Source organism: Abrus precatorius, unplaced genomic scaffold (assembly GCF_003935025.1).
Source record: "Abrus precatorius isolate BTA unplaced genomic scaffold, Abrus_2018 Scaffold8, whole genome shotgun sequence".
Lineage (NCBI taxonomy): Eukaryota > Viridiplantae > Streptophyta > Magnoliopsida > Fabales > Fabaceae > Abrus > Abrus precatorius.
This window is the reverse complement of record NW_020874428.1, coordinates 18336816-18356369: the sequence shown is the minus strand read 5'-3', so window position 1 is coordinate 18356369 and position 19554 is coordinate 18336816. Positions and strand designations below refer to the sequence as shown.

Here is a 19554-nt window from a genome sequence, read left to right as displayed (position 1 = left end):
ATTTTGCAAAATTTCTTATTTATTGAAATTAAATTTAAGGTGTTACAAATACACCTTGAGGAACCACAAACATAGGATTCCATGATTAAGCCTTTAAAGAAAGCATCATTAAGAATGAGTTAAATGTTTAATTTCATAAATTTGATACATTAAAATAGGTTCTAATTTCATTTATTTTTAACGTATTCAGTTTCATCTCAAATCTGGTACTTTACTGCGCGTTGGCTTGGATTCTCACTGGTTTTGCCTTCAGATTTATCGACTCACTTGCTTTCTTGGGTTGGTGTTGGCTGTAGTAAAAGAGAAGGAATATGCTTATTAATTGTTTGGGTAAGTACAATGTGGTCTTTGTAGTTGCATAGAAATAGAATGTTTTGGATAAGAGAGAGGTCTTAGATTCTATTATTCTGAAATTATAGAAATGATTATCACTTGTTAGTAAAGGAGAATCTATTATGTTAGCTGATTGGTATTTGAACCCACGAAATTGCATCTGTCTTAATTTTGTATAAGTATATTTTTACTTTTTATTTCTCTGAGTAAGTCATTTTTTCTGTGTATGAGTTTTGAGTTCCCCTTAAACTCTTTTTAATAATATTTGTTTTGCTTAGAAAAAAAATAAGTTCTTTACAAATAAGTTTTTTTTTTTCTTTATAGTTATATGTTTATGTTACTTTTTTATTATTATTATTATTTTAAAGTTTAGTTGTAAAGTTATTTGCTAATATTTTAATATATTTAAATTATAGTATTCTTTGTCAATGTTACGTGAATTGACAAATTTATGAATATATAAATTTAACTTTTAAATTCTTTAAAAAAAATTCTTAACACATTTTAATTTAGGTCATTCGTTATGAAATATATTTCTTATGTTAGTTAGCTTATTGCAAATAATACAGCTTATACTCATCTAAGTATTAAAACTATTCTAACTAGTAATATTATTATAGTTGTTTACGTAATTAACCTAGCTGATATAAAATTTAAATTAAGTTTATTATAAAAAACCTTTTTTAATTAATCTTAATACGTCAATATAAAAGTAAAATAATTTTATAAAATTATATATTATATTTTTTAAAATATTTTTTTATTAGTAATATTTCATATGTACTAATTAATTTCAAACTTTAAAATAATTTAAATATTATCATAAATTTTTTTTATTTTTTTATTTTATAATTAATAATTGTAATGTTATATTATCATAGATATATTTTGTGAGTCTAACAAAAATTATAAAATTTACATTATATATATATATATATATATATATATATATATATATATATATCTTTCTCATACTAAATTATCCGGTGAATAAAGATTTTTTTAAATATAAAATACTGTATACAAAACAAAGCGAGACAAATTTCGACGATATTTTATAAAACTGGGAGGCATAAATCATCGTCTTAAATAACCACGACGACTTGTGAGTGTTCAAGTTCTGTAACTTGCATTTTTGTTAATTTCAAATTTAAACTAATTAATTTTTTATTGACTATTCAAATAAGGAGATTTTTCACAATTTTATTTAATACTTTAATTTCTTAAAAGAATTAATTATTTGATCATATTTATTATTAATAAATAATTATTCGTTAATTCAATCATTTTCAACATTTTATTTAATTACTTATACTTTTATAAATAGAGTCATTCATTACATGAGATATGTACTTGCTTGAATTTAGTTGTGACAGATGACACACCATATTATATACTAGATGTAAAGGTCATATCTCATGATTTGTTTGATTTATTTTTAAAACGTTCTCTTTAAATTTAGAATCACTTTGATTTTATTATTATTTAATAACATAAAATATTTATCATTATTAAATGATGGAGATATATTTTTAATTTTATTTTTAAAAATTTTATTTAAACATAAAAATTCTCATACAAAGAAGAAGCAGAATTTACTAGTTGAATACATTACGTGGCTTTCTGATGCACACTATCCCATAATTTATTTTCCTTTTACTTAATTTCGTCCTCCAATTTAGTATTTTGTTTTTGACATTAGAGGGACATAGTTCCAAAAAATACAAAACTACATGAAGACACTGCGAAGATAACATTTCAGCAGAGTCCCGGAAAACAAGATGACAGCATCCCAAAAGAGGAGCATTCGGAATATGATTTCTTATTCGAAATTTATGACCATAATTAGCCAACTAATCTCCCCCACATACTCTATGAAGCATGGAAAACCTGCACCATTGAATCTTTGCTTAGCTATTCTTGAATAGTGAAAACAATATTTACATTTTATTCAATCTTTGCTTAAGATTCCCACACATACTTTAATTATCTTTAAGAAACAAATAATTAATTTTAAAAATAATTATATTTATGAATTTATATCGTATTTAAAAATACCTATAATATTAAATAACTAAATTGATAATTCATATATTAAATGATCAAATATATTTACAAATATGAATAATAAATTAATATCTCATTAATATAAATTTTATAATAAATGTAGAAATTAATTTATTTAAACACAAATCCATATTTTATATATAATTAAAAAGTATTAATAATTAATTTATTTAAACTCGAATCCATATTTCAAAAGGAATGACCATTAATTTGAAAATCTTACATACATTGAACTTTCGTAAATGAAGACATTTTTGGCTTTGAAAGTATTGCAGTGAGAAAAAAGTTCACTGCGTTACGTATGCTAGGCCGGAGAAGTGGTTGGATACTAGAAAATTTTAGGTGGCATTTAATTGTGTAGCTCAATTCATCGACTATAAATAGCAGCACTTCGTCCCTTGTTAGCATCCCAAATCAGAAACCGAGTGAATTCTAAGAGAGAAAAATGATTTTTTTTTTTTGGTAAAATCTTCTTAATTAGTATATTCTCTTGTATTTAAGAGAGTTAGTAATTATTTTTTTATGTTTTGAAAAGATAATTTTTTACGTGATAGAAAATAGATTATTTTTCTGTTAAATTTTAAATATTATGCTATGTTAATTATCAACTGTAATTTAATTATCTGATAGTGTTCTCTCACTCATGTGGCCACCATAAACAAGTTAATATCAACGCTGTCGTTTTCGTGCTTGATACTGGGTGTCAAATAACAAACTAAATTATTATGATTTATCTCCTTCCATCGAACTAAATTATTATTATTATTTGCCTGTTACTATTCATAGAAAAGTAGCTAGCTGCGACAAGAAATGTGTAAACTTTATTTATTTAGTTTTTCTTTTAAAACAGGCCACTCTACTTAGTTATCTATTGTATTAAGTGATTGATTGAGTGTCAAACAGGTAGAAGAAGAGATTGATAAAATAATTAATTAATAAATGGAAGATGTAATAAGTAAATACTGATATATATGGTAGAAAAAAATAGAAATGGATGTAAAAAGAATAAATGTGAATATAGAGGAGAAGCTGTATTTAAACAATAAAATCTTACCTTAACATGGGCTTTCCAGTCTAATCTTTGTTTTCACTTAAAACCAAATCCATGCAGCTGCATGAGCTTCTCTAGTTCGCAACGATCCTATCTGCTGCTCCTTTTTAAAACCAACCATTCAATAAACAAAGCAGTAATCACTCATGACAAAAGAAGACCTTTCAGCGGCTACCATAACCGCCACCGCCGCCGCGACCACCACCACAAACACGAAGAAGCTTACCCTCATCCCTTTAATATTCCTGATCTATTTCGAAGTTGCGGGTGGTCCTTACGGCGAAGAACCAGCGGTTCAAGCTGTGGGTCCCCTTTTAGCCATTCTTGGCTTCCTCATATTCCCTTTTGCATGGAGTGTCCCTGAAGCCCTCATAACCGCCGAGTTAACCACCGCCATTCCTGGTAACGGCGGTTTTGTCATATGGGCCGAACGGGCTTTCGGCCCATTCTGGGGCTCTCTTATGGGCACGTGGAAAATGCTCGGCAGTGTCATCAATATGGCATCTTTCCCTGTTCTCTGCATCGACTATGTCAAGAAAATGTTCCCTCTTCTAGAATCCGGTTGGCCACGTTATGTGGCAATTCTGTGTTCAACTTTGGCTCTTTCTTTTCTCAATTACACTGGTCTTACTATTGTTGGTTATGTTGCTGTGTTCCTCGCTATTGTTTCTTTCTGTCCCTTTATATTAATGTCTCTTATTGCTATCCCAAAGATTCATCCGCATAGATGGGTTATTTTGGGCCAAAAGGGTGTAAAGAAAGATTGGAACTTGTTCTTCAATACCCTTTTTTGGAACTTAAATTTTTGGGACAACGTTAGTACTTTAGCAGGAGAAGTTGACAGCCTCCAGAAAACTTTTCCTTTGGCTCTTCTCATTGCTGTGATTTTCACTTGTGTCTCTTACTTGATTCCACTCTTTGCTGTCATTGGATCTGTTTCTGTGGACCAGAGAGAATGGGAAAGTGGGTTCCATGCGCAAGCGGCAGAGATTATTGCAGGAAAATGGTTGAAAATTTGGATTGAAATCGGGGCAGTGTTGTCTACAATTGGACTATATGAAGCACAATTAAGTAGCAATGCTTACCAGCTCTTGGGTATGGCTGAGATAGGGATTTTGCCTAAGTTTTTTGGGGTTCGGTCAAAATGGTTCAATACACCTTGGTTAGGTATTTTGGTGTCTACTTTGATAACTATTGGAGTTTCTTACATGAACCTTAAAGACATCATTTCCTCAGCGAATTTTTTGTATGGGTTGGGTATGTTGTTGGAATTTGCATCGTTTCTTTGGTTGAGATGGAAGTCACCCACGATGAAGAGGCCTTACAGGGTTCCTTTGAATCTGCCATTGCTGGTGATGATGTGTTTGGTACCCTCTAGTTTTCTGATTTTGATAATGGCTATAGCTACAAAAACTGTTTATTTGATCAGTGGGGTGATGACCGTAGCTGGCATAGGCTTTTTCTTCTTTCTAAAGCTCTGCAAGAAAAGGAAATGGGTGGAGTTCAGCATTGCAAGTGAGGAAGCAGAAAATGGAGATGACTTTCAAAGGGGTATGTTATGATTTAATCAGAATTTGTTGATCTCTTCATTGTACACTGCAGTGGTTTTTGAGTTATCAATTCATGACAACTGCTAAGTACATAGCAATCAATCAAATGGCAATTAATCACTGCCTACGTGTCTATCTATCAATTTATTATATTTTTGTTTAATTTTATAGCAATATAGTTATAAAGAATTTTGCACTATTTTTTAATTAAAATGAATGTTATTTTTATATTAATTAATACAAAAAATTAATAATAAACTATATATATATATATATATATATGAGTTTGCCATACTTAAATATTTATATTACTTAAAAAAATTTATTAAGTTAATTTTATAATTTTAAAAATAAAATTATTAAATATTTAATTATCTTATTTTATTTCAACTAGTAATATATTTTAAATATAAATAAATATCAAATCTTAAATAATATTTACAAATGTCTAAATCATGTAAAATTTAATATATATAATCTGATAAATGAATTAACCAATTTTATATTAAAATTTAAAATTTTAAAAACTCAGATAACTTTAAATGTTTTAATCTGAATCATATATGATAATAAATAAAGATAAAATTTATTTTTTACACTCATTTAAAAAATTACATCTTTCAATAGAAATAAATTATAAACAAATATTTTATATGAATTAAATTTATATATATATATATATATATATATATATATATATATATAGAGAGAGAGAGAGAGAGAGGCGCATAATCAAGTATTTTTTTTATTCTTAATGGATAAAAAATATAATCACATTCATGTACGGATAAAGCTATCATCCTTAAAAACATCGATATCATTTTGTGGATATCTGTCCTAATTTATTATGTAGTTATAACGTGTAACAAAAGTAACAGTTTCTAATTTTCTATGGTTGAAAGTTGTGTCCTTTTAATACATTAATAATATCGTTATACTCAGCCATCAAATACCAGTGACTTTACAATCACACTTCCATTTCCAGTTTGAAGGTTTTTTCCGCATAGCATTGGCCAAGAGAGTAGAGTTAATCGTGTAAAAGAAAAACTCATCCATGCATTAAATCTAATCATAATATCTATTCAAACTCTAGTACAATGAAATAAGAAATTGATAACTTTTCACCTTTTAACTCCACAACTTCTGTCATTAAGAAAACAAAGTAAAACCGAAATATTCTCTTGCCCACAATTTCCAAGTAAATGTTTTCAATTTCTAACTCAGTACACCTTTTAAATATATAGAATATCGTATATTTGTTTCGCATTCTAATATCAGACCAAAAGGATATTGTTTGACTTCAAGAGAAAGTGTTTAGACATCAATCATACAAACTAAAATTATCATTTAGACTCTCTACATTTAGTTGAAAAGAGTTATGTTCATTATTTCCCCTATCAATCTTATTCTTTTCCTACTCCATGCATTCTTTATATATTCTAGAAGGAGATTGAAATTACCAAACTTAGCTGTTACATAAACTTTCAGCACGCAATTTGTCTAAACGAAAATTACCAAAAAGCGCTTCAAAGTTTTGACATTCTTTGTACAATGCAGTGAATGCACAGTAATTTTATTTTATTTTTTCTTTTTAGATGGGGTGAATGGAGAAACAGGGTGATTGATGCTGCCTAAGGTTGGAGTAATAAAGTGTCAAAAAATATACTATCAATATACATATTAAATTTTATTTTCTATTAGCAGTGTCAACTTAAGAAATAGCGACACAACTAATGTTAATAAAATAACAATTGATAGTAACATAATCTGCTGCCATGTGATCACTACAATAAAAATAATTTTTAATAACAATTTTTATAGTTTTTAGTGGCAATAAAAATAGTCATTAAAAATTTTACTGACAAAAAATTATTTGCCGTTATATTTAATGTTGGTAAAAATTTTAGTGACCATGGTAAAGAATGTTAGTAAAAATTTAATTTATTGTCGTTAAAAATTATAATTTATAATGACAAATATTAATGATAATTTAAATGGTTACTAAAATTAACTTTAAAATTTATTTTTTTATTCATTTATTAGCTTTTATTATTGCTGCTAAAAATTTAAATTTATTTTTATTAATAATTTATAATCTTTTAAATATTAATAATTTGATTACTAAAAATTAAACATGCTTAATTTGATTAAAGCTGAAAAGTTAGTCATATAGCACTTACGCCATAGATTTTAAATCCCAAAAAACAATATAGCAAGCACATAAGACATATAGATAGCCTGCTCTAAACAAACATAACTCAAATATCAAATAAAATTAAAATGCTCCAAGATCTAAACACGTAATATGAAAGCAATGCTATCATCTACTTTGAATAATTCCCAATGTAATATCAAAGTAAAAAGTTTGTATCAAGCAACTATCATTTTCTTTCGCATTGTTATTCAGAGTTTTCTAATCTTTCAATTGTCAAAACAATTATAAACTATGTCTCTTAACAACATAGAACAAGCAGTATAAGAGAAGTCTAAAATTCCATAATGTAGGCCATCTTCCTCAAGTTCAAAAGTTCCAATCACCAATGATATGACTAAATTTAGTTGTTTAACTCTTTAGGTCATTGAAAGTTCAGTGTCAATTTTTATTCTGCAGAGTCCCAAATTCAACTAAGATCAAAAGGTTAAAAAATAGTAATAATAATATTAATAATGCAAAGTGTAATAATAAGTTTTAGAGAATAAGTGAGACACACAGATAACTAATCACTAGCAACCACCATGTTGTTGCTTTAGAATAACAAAAACATCCTTAACGACTACAAAACAAGGAGAAAAGAGATGTCCCGAATGAGATCCAAACCTTTCTTTTTCTCCATTATTATATATTTTATCAATCATCCATAAAACTCGAACATCCAGTGAAAAAATAAATAAATAAAATAACAAGAATAAATAATAACACAGACTTTTGTGATAATAATAATAATAATAATAATAACAACAACATCACCACCATAAGAGTCTGAAAATTTTCAACTGCCAAAGTTAACCTCAATTCCTTAACAAGAAAATATTTTATAAAAAAAAAAAACAACCAATGGCTAAACCTAACTGAATATAATGACATAATAACATGAAAAGCATTGCATTTGGGTAAAAGAAGGAGAAGGAGAGGAAGATGGCACATAATGAAATAGTAGCATGTAATATATAATATGATATGTAAATAAAATACTTATCGAACTGAAATATGACATAAAGCTTCTAAATCTCCACCTCTTTCACCATTTAACTTTTTAAAAGTTGCTACACATAACACAAATACCACAGAAAATTGCAAATTAATAAAAATAATTCTATAATTATAGTGGTAAATATATGAAAAACATAAAAACTACAAGAATGAGCATTATATTAACATATAAAAATAAAAATATAATACCATGAGAAAGTGCACACTTTTCATCAACACCATGTGAGTGAAGTGTTTATCCTACTTGTTCAAGGCCACTATAAGCATCAAGCATCTAGAAAATATTATGTTATGAGAAAATAAACTTATAGTAACACATTTTAAGAAAAAATAAAGTTTAAAAGCTTAATTTGAGAATCTTACATGTCTAAACGAGCTTCTATTACAATTTTGAGATCCAGGTAACTCAGTAGTAAAAAACTTACCCATAGCTTGTCTCATGAAAAACAACTCTGATAATAACTTGTCTTGATTTTGTTTCATCAAACTTATTTCAGCATCATGTTTTTCCTTTAGTTCTTTTATGTCTTATTCTAACATTTGGATAGCTTCATTAGATGTATTATCCTAGATAATATTTTTTAAGGAAGATTTACTACTCCATAGCAAAGAAGAAGTTGGACCAAGTCCCAAACCACGAACATAGTCGCTTCTTTCATTTTCCAACACTTGGGAATACACATCTCCTTCCCAAGCAACACTTCCAGCAGTTTTTTCATTCAATGAAGTCTCACCATTATTCAACTTTTCTTGCATAATTTCTTAAGTATAACAAGCATTGCAATTCATAACATACTCAAGCTCATTTACAAAATAATATAAATATAATTTATTAAAGATAAAATTTCAGAAAAAAATCTTACTGTTGTTTTTGCATACTCTTCATCTAATGGCCTATCATCTTTAAGTTTTTTATGAGTTAAGATGAAAATTTCTGCTTGTGTAGGCTTTATTCCATCTTTGGCCTAATATAAATCAAGTTAAATTAATCAAAGTCTTACCACAAACATATGTATATAACATTTTGTAAATTTTTAATAATACCTTTTCATCCATCAAAGTTCTAATGCTTTTGGATCCTCCAGTGTGAGGCATCTTTTGCTTTGCTATATTGTCTCGATTTGCTTGACTACGTTTCTATCATTACAATAAAAAAAGTAGTTAATATTATATCATGACAGCATTATAGTAAAGTGTAATAAGCCTCTAATATGATATGGTGTTGCAATGAAAGTACTCTATGTATACATATTTTGAAGATAACCCATATTAACATCATAACATCATCTTATGGTTATAATAAACTAAATCCAAAACAATGTTTCAACTAGTAAATTTCACTAAATCTCACATAGAACACTTATTACCTTTGCTTTATTAGAAACCCTATAACTTCCATGTGGAAATATTAGATGCAGCGTTAGATATTAGAAATCCAATGTAGCATGAGATATTACATGCATAGCCATGTGGAAATTTAGTATTTTCCAATACTTCATAGAATAACTTTTTTTCTTCTGAAGACATTGTAAAATAGGTGGGAGGTAGGTATGTCCTTCCATTAACTTGTTGTTGAGGTCATAAACTTGGTCTTATGTTCATGTTCATCAAGTCCAACCGAGCTTCTAAGTTATCTTTTGACTTTTTACCAAGACCTAACAATGTATAAATCAAGTTGTCACATACATTTTTTTTTATGTGCATTACATCAAGATTATGACGAATCAAATTATGCTCCCAATATGGCAAATTAAAAAAATTGCTTCTTTTCTTCCATGTGTTTTTCATCACTCCACTCACTTGACTCATTTTACCAAGAGTAAACTTTATGTTTATAACTTGATGGAGAGCCATTGGCCTTGATAATGGATGAGGTGCAGGTCTTGATTCTTTCATTCCATCAAAATACTTTACATCATTTCGATATTTATGTCCAAGCTTCAAAAAAACGTTGATGACCCATAAAACAATATTTTTTATCATGAGCAAGCTTATCGAATGAGTGTTTATATTACAAGAAGGACAAGCAAATTGGCTATATGTGCACCATCCAGATAAAGCACCATATGCAAGAAAATCATTTATAGTCCACATGAGAGCAACTCGCATTTGAAAACTCTCCTTAGTAAATGCATCATAGGTTTCTACTCCCAAATCCCATAATTCATTCAATTCTTCTATCAAAGGTTCCAAAAACACATCAATGTTATTCCCAGGTCCTTTTGCTCTAGGTATAAGTAATGATAGAATAAAAAAATCTTGTTTCATGCATAACCAAGGTGGAAGATTATATGGTATTAAAATAATTGGCCATGTACTATAAACACTTTGCATTGTACCAAATGGATTAAAGCCATCGGTAGATAATCCTAGGCGAACATTGCGAGGATCTTTTGCAAATTCTAAGTGATAGTTGTCAATAATTTTTTAAGCTTCAGAATCTGCAGGATGTCGTAAGACTCCATCTTTATTATGCTCTTCATCATGCCATCTCATCAATTTAGAAGTTTTTGAAGACATGAATAATATTTGCAACCTTGATTTTAGAGGAAAATATCTAAGAACCTTGGCAGGAATTTTTTTTTTCTTTGTTTTTCCATCTAGAAGCCCCACACTTTGTACATTTATTAATGTTCATATCAGCTAAATCATTTCTAAAAAGCATACAATCATAGGGACAAGCATGAATCTTTTCATATTTTAAACCCAATCCTTCAACTATCTTTTTGGTTTCATAATAAGAAGGGGGTAACTTTTCTCCTCTAGGCAATGCATCCTTCAATAGTCCAAGTAAAGCATTAAAAGACTCATTTGTCCATTTGAACAATCGTTTTATATGATAAAGATGCAACAAAAAGGACAATTTGCTAAATTTTATACATCCTGGATATAATTCTTCATTAGAATATTTCATCAATTGTTCAAACTTCACCTTTGGATGAGATGCATTTTCTTGTAAGTTTGGCTCCATATCATCACTTTCACTAAATTTATTATCCATGACTTGGGTATAGCCTCTAAAAGCATCATGTATCATTCCAACTATATCATCACTCTTTGAAGTCTCTTCAATATTAGTCTCTTCAATACAATTTGACACATTTAGGGACTCTCCATGGCAAAATCAAGTATTATATGATAACATAATACCATTAACCACAAGGTGATCATATGCCTCTATCCGATTAACTGTGTAATGTAGAACACATTTTTTTACATGGACATTGAATTGTTTCTTCAGATTTTTTATGAAAGGCGTGATCTAAAAAATTTTCAACTCCATCCAAATATTCTTTACTAACTCTATCATAATTCATCCATCTTTTACTTCTAGGATTGTGCATGACTTTTCAATAACTATCACAAAATTAATTTAAAATATTTCAGTATCAAAATAAAAAAAAAACAATCAAAGTACTTAAATTATTTAAAATAAAATGTCCGTAAATCAACAAGTCAAAGGATATTAAATGCATATATTTCTAATTTATATTACCAATGATCAACATATCTGAGAATAATTAACTATGACAGAAAGAATATGTGTTACACAATCTTGAGGCTCCAATAATTTTCCAAGAGCTGCACAACCCTCAATAGCAAGTATCCGAATAGAATCTTGATATGCAAGAACCAAGGTCAAGAAGTCATTAGTTAAAATATCCATATCTAGCAAATCAAGATTTTATATATTATTTTATTAATAATATATTATTTTATTAATAATATATATTATTATATCAAATAAAATAAACTAAAGAAATAAAATTTAATGTATATTTTAACTATTTTTATATTTTTCAATAAACTTTATTGATTTTTAATTTTAAAATTAATCATTAACTTAAAAATTTTAATCACATAAATTATCTTTGTAAAATTTAAAATTATTTAATATCTTATTTTACGACATAAAATTTAAAGTAATACATACATTCATGTATCATTATATATAAATTTGACTAGTAAGTCTTAAAAAATTATTACAAAGTATTCCAACTTCGCATATATTTTTTTTGCATAACTTCTTTTCAATTGCAACTTTTATTAGGAACATGAAGAATCTCATGGATGTTTGTTAATTGGCTGCATAAACATACCAAGCTATTCATCTTCTCTCTAATCACATTCTCTACCATAATATTTCTTATCCATGTATATAGTAATATTTACCATGATTTTCTACACTTTAAGGCTATTACAAGAGAAACAGAGAAGTTGCAAGTTCACAATCATAGCAGCAGAGAAGGAATAAGGTTAAGACTTACCCACGTACCTTCCACTTAAGAGAAGGATGAAGCAGAAACAAATCAGAATGCTCTAATTGCTCCATTGAATGTCACAGAAGAAGAAAGAATAACTTGATTTTGAGGACACCTACATAAATTCAAGATTCTCAATTTCTCATAATTGTATTTGGAACATGTTACCCATATGTGAAAGTACATCGTTATGATAATATAAAGCATTCAGGTTTATCTTGATAGCTGACACTGTTGCTAAAGGGCATGTTGTAGTGATAATAAAAAAAACTCAAATTTAATTGAGGCAATTATAGTTGGACATAGCAGCAGAGAAGGAATAAGGTTAAGACTTACCCACGTACCTTCCACTTAAGAGAAGGATGAAGCAGAAACAAATCAGAATGCTCTAATTGCTCCATTGAATGTCACAGAAGAAGAAAGAATAACTTGATTTTGAGGACACCTACATAAATTCAAGATTCTCAATTTCTCATAATTGTATTTGGAACATGTTACCCATATGTGAAAGTACATCGTTATGATAATATAAAGCATTCAGGTTTATCTTGATAGCTAACACTGTTGCTAAAGGGCATGTTGTAGTGATAATAAAAAAAACTCAAATTTAATTGAGGCAATTATAGTTGGAGAAATATATATCAAACATGCTAATGTTTATGAGAGGTATCATATTGGTCTTATTATAGTAAACCACAACTAACTCAACAAGTAGTGCATGAATTTTCTTCCATGATATTGATTTTCTATCTTTACCAATAGCTAAAATCCTATACTAATTGCAATTTCTCCATATTTTATGTAAACAAAACACAATCATAACACAATTACAATTTAAAATCATAGAGCAATTTAAACTTATTAGAATCTAAATTTTACACATCTTTACAGAATGAATTCTGGCAACATCCTGATAGCCTAACCACCCAAGGATTAGTCATAATGAGCCACTATAATACTCAATGGTTTACCAAATGCTCAAGACAACATGCTCCATTTCAAATAATCTCGTCATGGGTGTTTTTTTTTTTTTGCTTACATTAACGTTAGCAAAAATATATTTTTATAAGCTGAAGAGAGAGACAAGAGGAAGCACTTGAATATAACAAAGGAGATGAAGACATGTACAAGGTTTCTTATCTCACTTTACTCATATATATATTTGTATGAATTTAAGTTCTTCCTAAAGCTCTGTGGAGTTAAGACTTTAAGGATTTGAATTGTTGAGTGGGCTATAATAGATGGATCTTTTTTTATCTTTGTAGTGCTTAATGAGACAGAATCCGAATCTATTAAGATAAATTCATAGAATTGTCGAGTTTTATTTGAAGCATAAGGGCTAAATTGAAATCCAGGAGGGAACACTTTAGTTATGGCCTTATAAGGATGTTTGTCCCAGAACTCAGGTTTCATTTGAATAATTGAAAAAAAATTTCCTTTGGCTATATAGTGGTTTGTATTTGGAGTGGTTTGTATTTGGAGCTTTTTGCTTTTCTTTTGATATATTGATGGCTTTATTTGTTTCTTCAGGAAGACTAATTGTCTTCTGGGATTGATTGAAAGACTAGATTATAGTGTTTAGACTAGCTAAATCTATTTTCATATCATCTTCTGAAGCAATATCTGCCCAAGATTTTTTAGGTAAACTATTCAAGCTTCCTTGTTAGACAGGTAGAAGAGTGCTAATGGGAAGAGCATAATCTGCCTTGGTTTATTTGGATATTTTGGATTGGGTTTGTGAAGAATCAACCTTATTGGATGAGTCTTTTTTAGGAATCACAGATTGCTGAGTAGATGACTCTACAATCTGGATAGCATTCTGGGTAGATGACTCAGCCGGAGTTAATGACTCTGAAGAATTAGAACTGAAATTTGCAGAAGCAAATTTTAATTTTCTGTTGAGGGTTAGAGCAAGTCTGACTCTTCCTTTATGGGCAGTACCTCCCCTAGAAAGGGCTATTGCTTTTCTAGGCATGTTATTTATCCTGTAAGAATTCACGAGTAAGATAGTCAGGGAGGAAATTGGAAGCGCCTTTGAGATATTCTATGTCAAAAATCAAATACACTTAAAATTGCTTGTCATCTTGCAAAAATTTGTTTTGCTGCAAGGTTTTTAACATCTTTTTGTAAAATTTCTTTGGCAGGTTTACAGTCTACCCTGATGAGAAATTTTTGATTTAATAAGTTTGATTGAAATTTTGAAATGCATAAAACAATTGCTAAAACTTCTTTTTTAACAGTTGAGTAATTCTGTTGTGCAAAATTCCAATGTTTAGAAGTGTATGCAATGATATGCTCATTGGAATTGACTCTTTGTTTGAGAATACCACCATAACCAACTTCAGAGGCATCAGTTTCAACAATTTTAAAAGCTTGAGGAATAGGGAGATAAAGGCAATTTATCTCTCTTACTCTAGATTTAATTTCCTTGACGACATTGGTATGAATATTAGTCTAAGAAGAAGGATTCTTTTTAAGCCTATCATGTAAGGGCTTAATGATATTATTGAGGTGAGGAATAAAATCTCCTACATAATTGAGACATCCCAAAAATCTTTGTAACTGGGTTTTATCAAAGATTCTGTCAGGAAATTTATTAGCAAATTCAATAGATATGCTAATGGGAATAATAGTTCCTTGATATATATTGTGACCAAGGAATCTGATATTTGTTTGGAACAGATTGATTTTTTACTTTGAAACAGCAAGACCATTCTGTTTGATAACATTGATAAAAAAAAATTATATGTTTAAAATGTTGATCAATAGAATGCGAGAAGATTAAAACATCATCAATATAGATAATAAAAAATTTGGAATAAGGATTGAAAATATCATTTATCATTTTCTGAAATTCAGTAGAGGAATTTTTTAAACCAAAGGGCATTAAATTTCATTAGTATTGCCTAAAAGAAACAGTGAAGGCAGTTTTTTATTTGTCTTCTTCACAAATTTAGATTTGTCAAAATCTAGATTTCATATCAAATTTTGAAAAAATCTTAGTAGAATTAAGTCTATTAAGATGGTCCTTTTTGTTAAGAATAGGATATCTAATCCACTGAAAGGCTTGGTTGAGAGGCTTGTAATTAATTACTAGCCTAGGAGTACCTCTTTTTAATTTTTCCTGTTTATTAACATAAAAAGTAGAGCACGACCAGAGACTCTTACTTTTCTTAATAAGTCTCTTATATAAGAGGTCTTTAATCTCTTTTTGACAATATTAAAAGAGTTCCTTATTCGTCTAAATAGGTCTCGCTTTAGTAGGAATTTTGATTTCTTTAAAATCTGACTCATATGGAAGATTTACAATATGTTTCTTCTTATTCCAAAATGCGTTTAGAAGGTAAGAACAGATAGAAGATTAGATATGTCCTAAAAGAGATTGAATCTTCTTCAGAAGTGATGGATTCTTTAATTGCTTATCAATGTTAGCAAAAGAAACTTCTTCTTTCAGAAAATTAATTTGGTTAATTTTATTCTGGATAAAATTAATATTTTTAATAAAAGGTTTACCGAAAAATTTAAAGATTATCTGCTTACCTAAATGATAAGTAGAAATTCCTTCTTTTGAAATTTGAAGTGGGAAAAGAGCTCTAATAAAAAGAGTTTCTAGAAAAACTTCGTTCTTTAAATGTTTAACAAGAAGAATGTTTGTTTCAACTTTAAACCCTTAGTTTTCAATAATAGCTTTAGATAATTTATAATTAATCTTAAGCTTGGAACCGCTTGCAGTACTAAGTTTTTTAGAAGTTTTTTCAAAGTATTCAGTAGGAATTAAACCTTCAAAAATACAGTTTGAATCAGCACCAGTATCAAAAAGTGCTAAAGTATCAAGAACAAAATCATCAATAATGATTCTGATTTAATGTAAAATTTCTGAATTTTGACCTTGTTAATCAAATTCATAAAAATTTATTCTGACTCACGAGAATCTTTTTTCTCAGAATCATTCTTTTCAGAAATTTTTTCTTCAACAACTTCAAAATCATCATCATCCTCAAGTTGCGAAAGAATAATTTGATAAATTTGTTGTTAGTTTTTAATTTCATGAATCTCCTTCTTGAGGTTATTAATCTCAATTTGAAGATCCTGAATAGTAGTAGGTTTAGTACTAGAGCTATTTTCTAGTTTTTTGAAAATACTTGTACTATCAAATTTGTTTGCACTAAAGATTTCTTTTGGTTTTTGTTTTGTTTCTAAAACATCTTTAAATTTATTTTAAAAAAATTATTTCTTGGTGATCAGAAATGAAATTAATAGCTTCAAAAAGAAGATCTTGTTCTTTCGTTAAAACATTGATTTTAGGAATTTCATCACTATCAGAGGAAGAAATTTGATCATCCTATTGAATCTGATTAATATCTTCATTAGTATCTTTAGCAAAATCTTCATCAGAAGATTCAATGAGAAGATTATTAATTTGATCTTCCATCGAAGGATCAAGATTTAGATTATTAATTTTTTTCTTCAGCCTACAATATTTACTGATATGGCTGAGTTTACCATAGTTGTAACATGTTACACCTGTTCTGAGTTTTCTAGGGATATTGCTAGGGATGACATCTTCCCTATGCTTTTTAAGAGGCTTTCTATTGTACTTTCTTTTGTAAGGTTTTTTGTGAGACTCATCAGTCTCTTTCTTATGAGTTTGTTTCTTCTTTTTGATAGAGCAAGAAGGAAGACCAAATTGCTCGCAAAAAGAACCTAACTCTTTCTTGTTCAAGGATTTTTCTTTGGCAAGTTGTTTATGGATTTTGTCTTCAAGACAAACTTTCATGGAATTTTTGACAATAATAGCATTGAGCTGACCATAACTAAAACTTTCATAAGGAATTTCACCATTGATAGAATAACTTCGAAACTTACTTCTAATAAGGTCTCCGAAAGATTTGGGTAACCCATCAAGGAATTTTTCTTTCCAAAAAGGTTGATTACAATCTTCTCTAGTGTAAATTCTAGACATAAAGGTATCTTTGTATAATTTGTAGTGACCTAGGTAGGTACACCTAAGGTTGGATAACAACTCCCCAGATCTTCCTTTCCATAAAGAAGGATCTTCAAGAAAATGTTGAGCTATACAATATAGTAAAGTGTAAACAGCATCAGGAAGTTGCTCATTATTGTTGACAATGGTTTTACCCCTGTCATCAATTTTTACTGCAGAGACAATATGTTCTCTATCAGTTTCAGTAAGATAATTATCCCACCAAACTTTGAGCTGACCTATAAAACCAGCTACAAGAATATAAATAATGGTTTCTTCATCATAATTATTATTAGTGAAGTAACCCATGGCAACAACAGACATATGTTAGAGTTTGGAGATGATATTATATTCAGAAAGTCCATCAATATTCCAAATATAAATTTCATTGGCATTAAAACTTTGGATGAGATGATCTTGACTTTCTTCTAAGATCAAATCAGGTGTCGAAGCTCTATTATAATAAAGCTTGGGGGAAGTTTTCTAATTTTTACTTTTTGTATAAACTGGGTTAATTGCCAAAATAGAATATGTTTCAGAACATTGTTCTGAATCAGCTTTAGAAATAACATTAATAGTTTTGGAGAGAGACCTAGTCTTAATTCTAGCGCTAGACTCTTCAGAGGCTTGAGGTGTATCAGGGATAGTCGTGAGCATACTAGTAATCTTACTGATTAGCTCATTCTAATTATCCTCAATAGCTTTGGATTTCTCTTTTTGCCTAAGCTCTAAGATTTTTTGTTTTGCTTTGGCATTAATCTTGAAAGGTTTGAAGAGAGGTTTTTCTAATTGAGTTTGAGAAGAAGAAATTGTTTCTTCCTCTTTAGGTTTAACAGGATTAACAGAGATTTTATCTCCTAAAACTTGAAGATACTTATTGGTATAATTGGCCTGTTCCATTAGGCCTTGGATATCATGAGAGTAATAGACTCATCAGGATTTTTGGTCTTAAAAGGAGTAGCAGTAACAGGATTATCTCCTTTGTCCTTTAGGTTTGGCAACTGATATTGAGTTGGAGGAGGCAGGTCATTCTGAACGATTTGTCCATCTTTGACCTGCCAAGAGATAACATTAGCAGAGGAAGTACTAATAACATCCTCTTGCCAGAGATAATCAATATTATTTTGAATAGTATAAGCATGAAACCAATAAAAAAATAGGATATTTTGCTCAACTTTTTCGAGAAATTTATAAAACTTCTTTTGGATATTAGATCTATTCTTACCCTTGTAATTCTGAAAGAACCATTCTCTTTGAGGTTTCCAATCCTCAGAGTAGAAATCTTTCCTAAGGGATTCCTTATCTATAATGAATTTATGAGACAATATCATAAGACTCATTAAGGGAGAAATAAGTTGGAGATTGAATACTTTGATTTTCTTCTTCCTTATTAGAAGTTTGATAAATAGTTCTAGGAATCCTAGAAGAAGTATTTAAACCTTGTAAGTTTATGGAAGGATCATGGTTAATAGATTTGGGAATTTCAAATCTAAAAGTGTGTGTGACTATATATATATATATATATATATATATATATATATATAAGCAATATTTCAGGATCATTAGTTTGTGGCGTTGTTACAGACAGGGACGATCATTACAAGTCTCACCCGAAAGGCCTGTTAGTTGTCCAGCCTATAAACCATGGTTATTGAAATTTCATAAAGGAAAATTAAAGTCCAGATTCAGAAGAACAGTAGTTATAAATAATCAACAGTTATATTGTTATGGAACCAAATGAGGGTGATGTGCCAGAATTTATTTTTATGATGTCTCATCTTTTGCGCTCCTTCTCCTGTATCTCCTTCCGTTCTGGGTCTAGTTCCTCCTCCTCCTCTCCAACCAAAAATAATCTCTTTAATGATAAGGAGAAACAGTCTCTAGAAATCACACCCAAACACAACCTCTTCGACGAAGAAGTTCGCTTCGAAGAGATCAACCAAAGTATGGATGACTGGACCATCCCAGAAATCCCTCAGGATACATTGTATGTTCCTGAAGAACATTCCAAGAAAAACAGTTTTGATTACATTATTAAGACTGTTGAGAACAATATTCCTTTAGGAAAATATTTAGGAGAAGAATTTCATCTCCTG

At 29.1% G+C, this 19554-nt stretch overlaps 2 protein-coding genes across 2 annotated transcripts; one reads left to right on the top strand and one right to left on the bottom strand.

Moving 5' to 3' along the window:
• Positions 1-3478: 3478 nt before the first annotated feature.
• LOC113874370 (probable polyamine transporter At3g13620) lies at positions 3479-5013 on the top strand. The gene has a single exon (XM_027512593.1). It carries the CDS (start codon positions 3598-3600, stop codon positions 5011-5013), a length of 1416 nt encoding a protein of 471 aa, XP_027368394.1. The 5' UTR covers positions 3479-3597.
• Positions 5014-16816: 11803 nt separating this feature from the next.
• On the bottom strand, positions 16817-17782 carry LOC113874369. The gene has a single exon (XM_027512591.1). The coding sequence runs from the start codon at positions 17780-17782 to the stop codon at positions 16817-16819; it is 966 nt and encodes a 321-aa protein (XP_027368392.1).
• Positions 17783-19554: the final 1772 nt, after the last annotated feature.

Coding starts and splice junctions, on each gene's coding strand:
- LOC113874370 (XM_027512593.1), top strand. CDS start 3,598: ATGACAAAAGAAGACCTTTCAGCGGCTACCATAACCGCCACCGCCGCC.
- LOC113874369 (XM_027512591.1), bottom strand. CDS start 17,782: ATGTCTGTTGTTGCCATGGGTTACTTCACTAATAATAATTATGATGAA.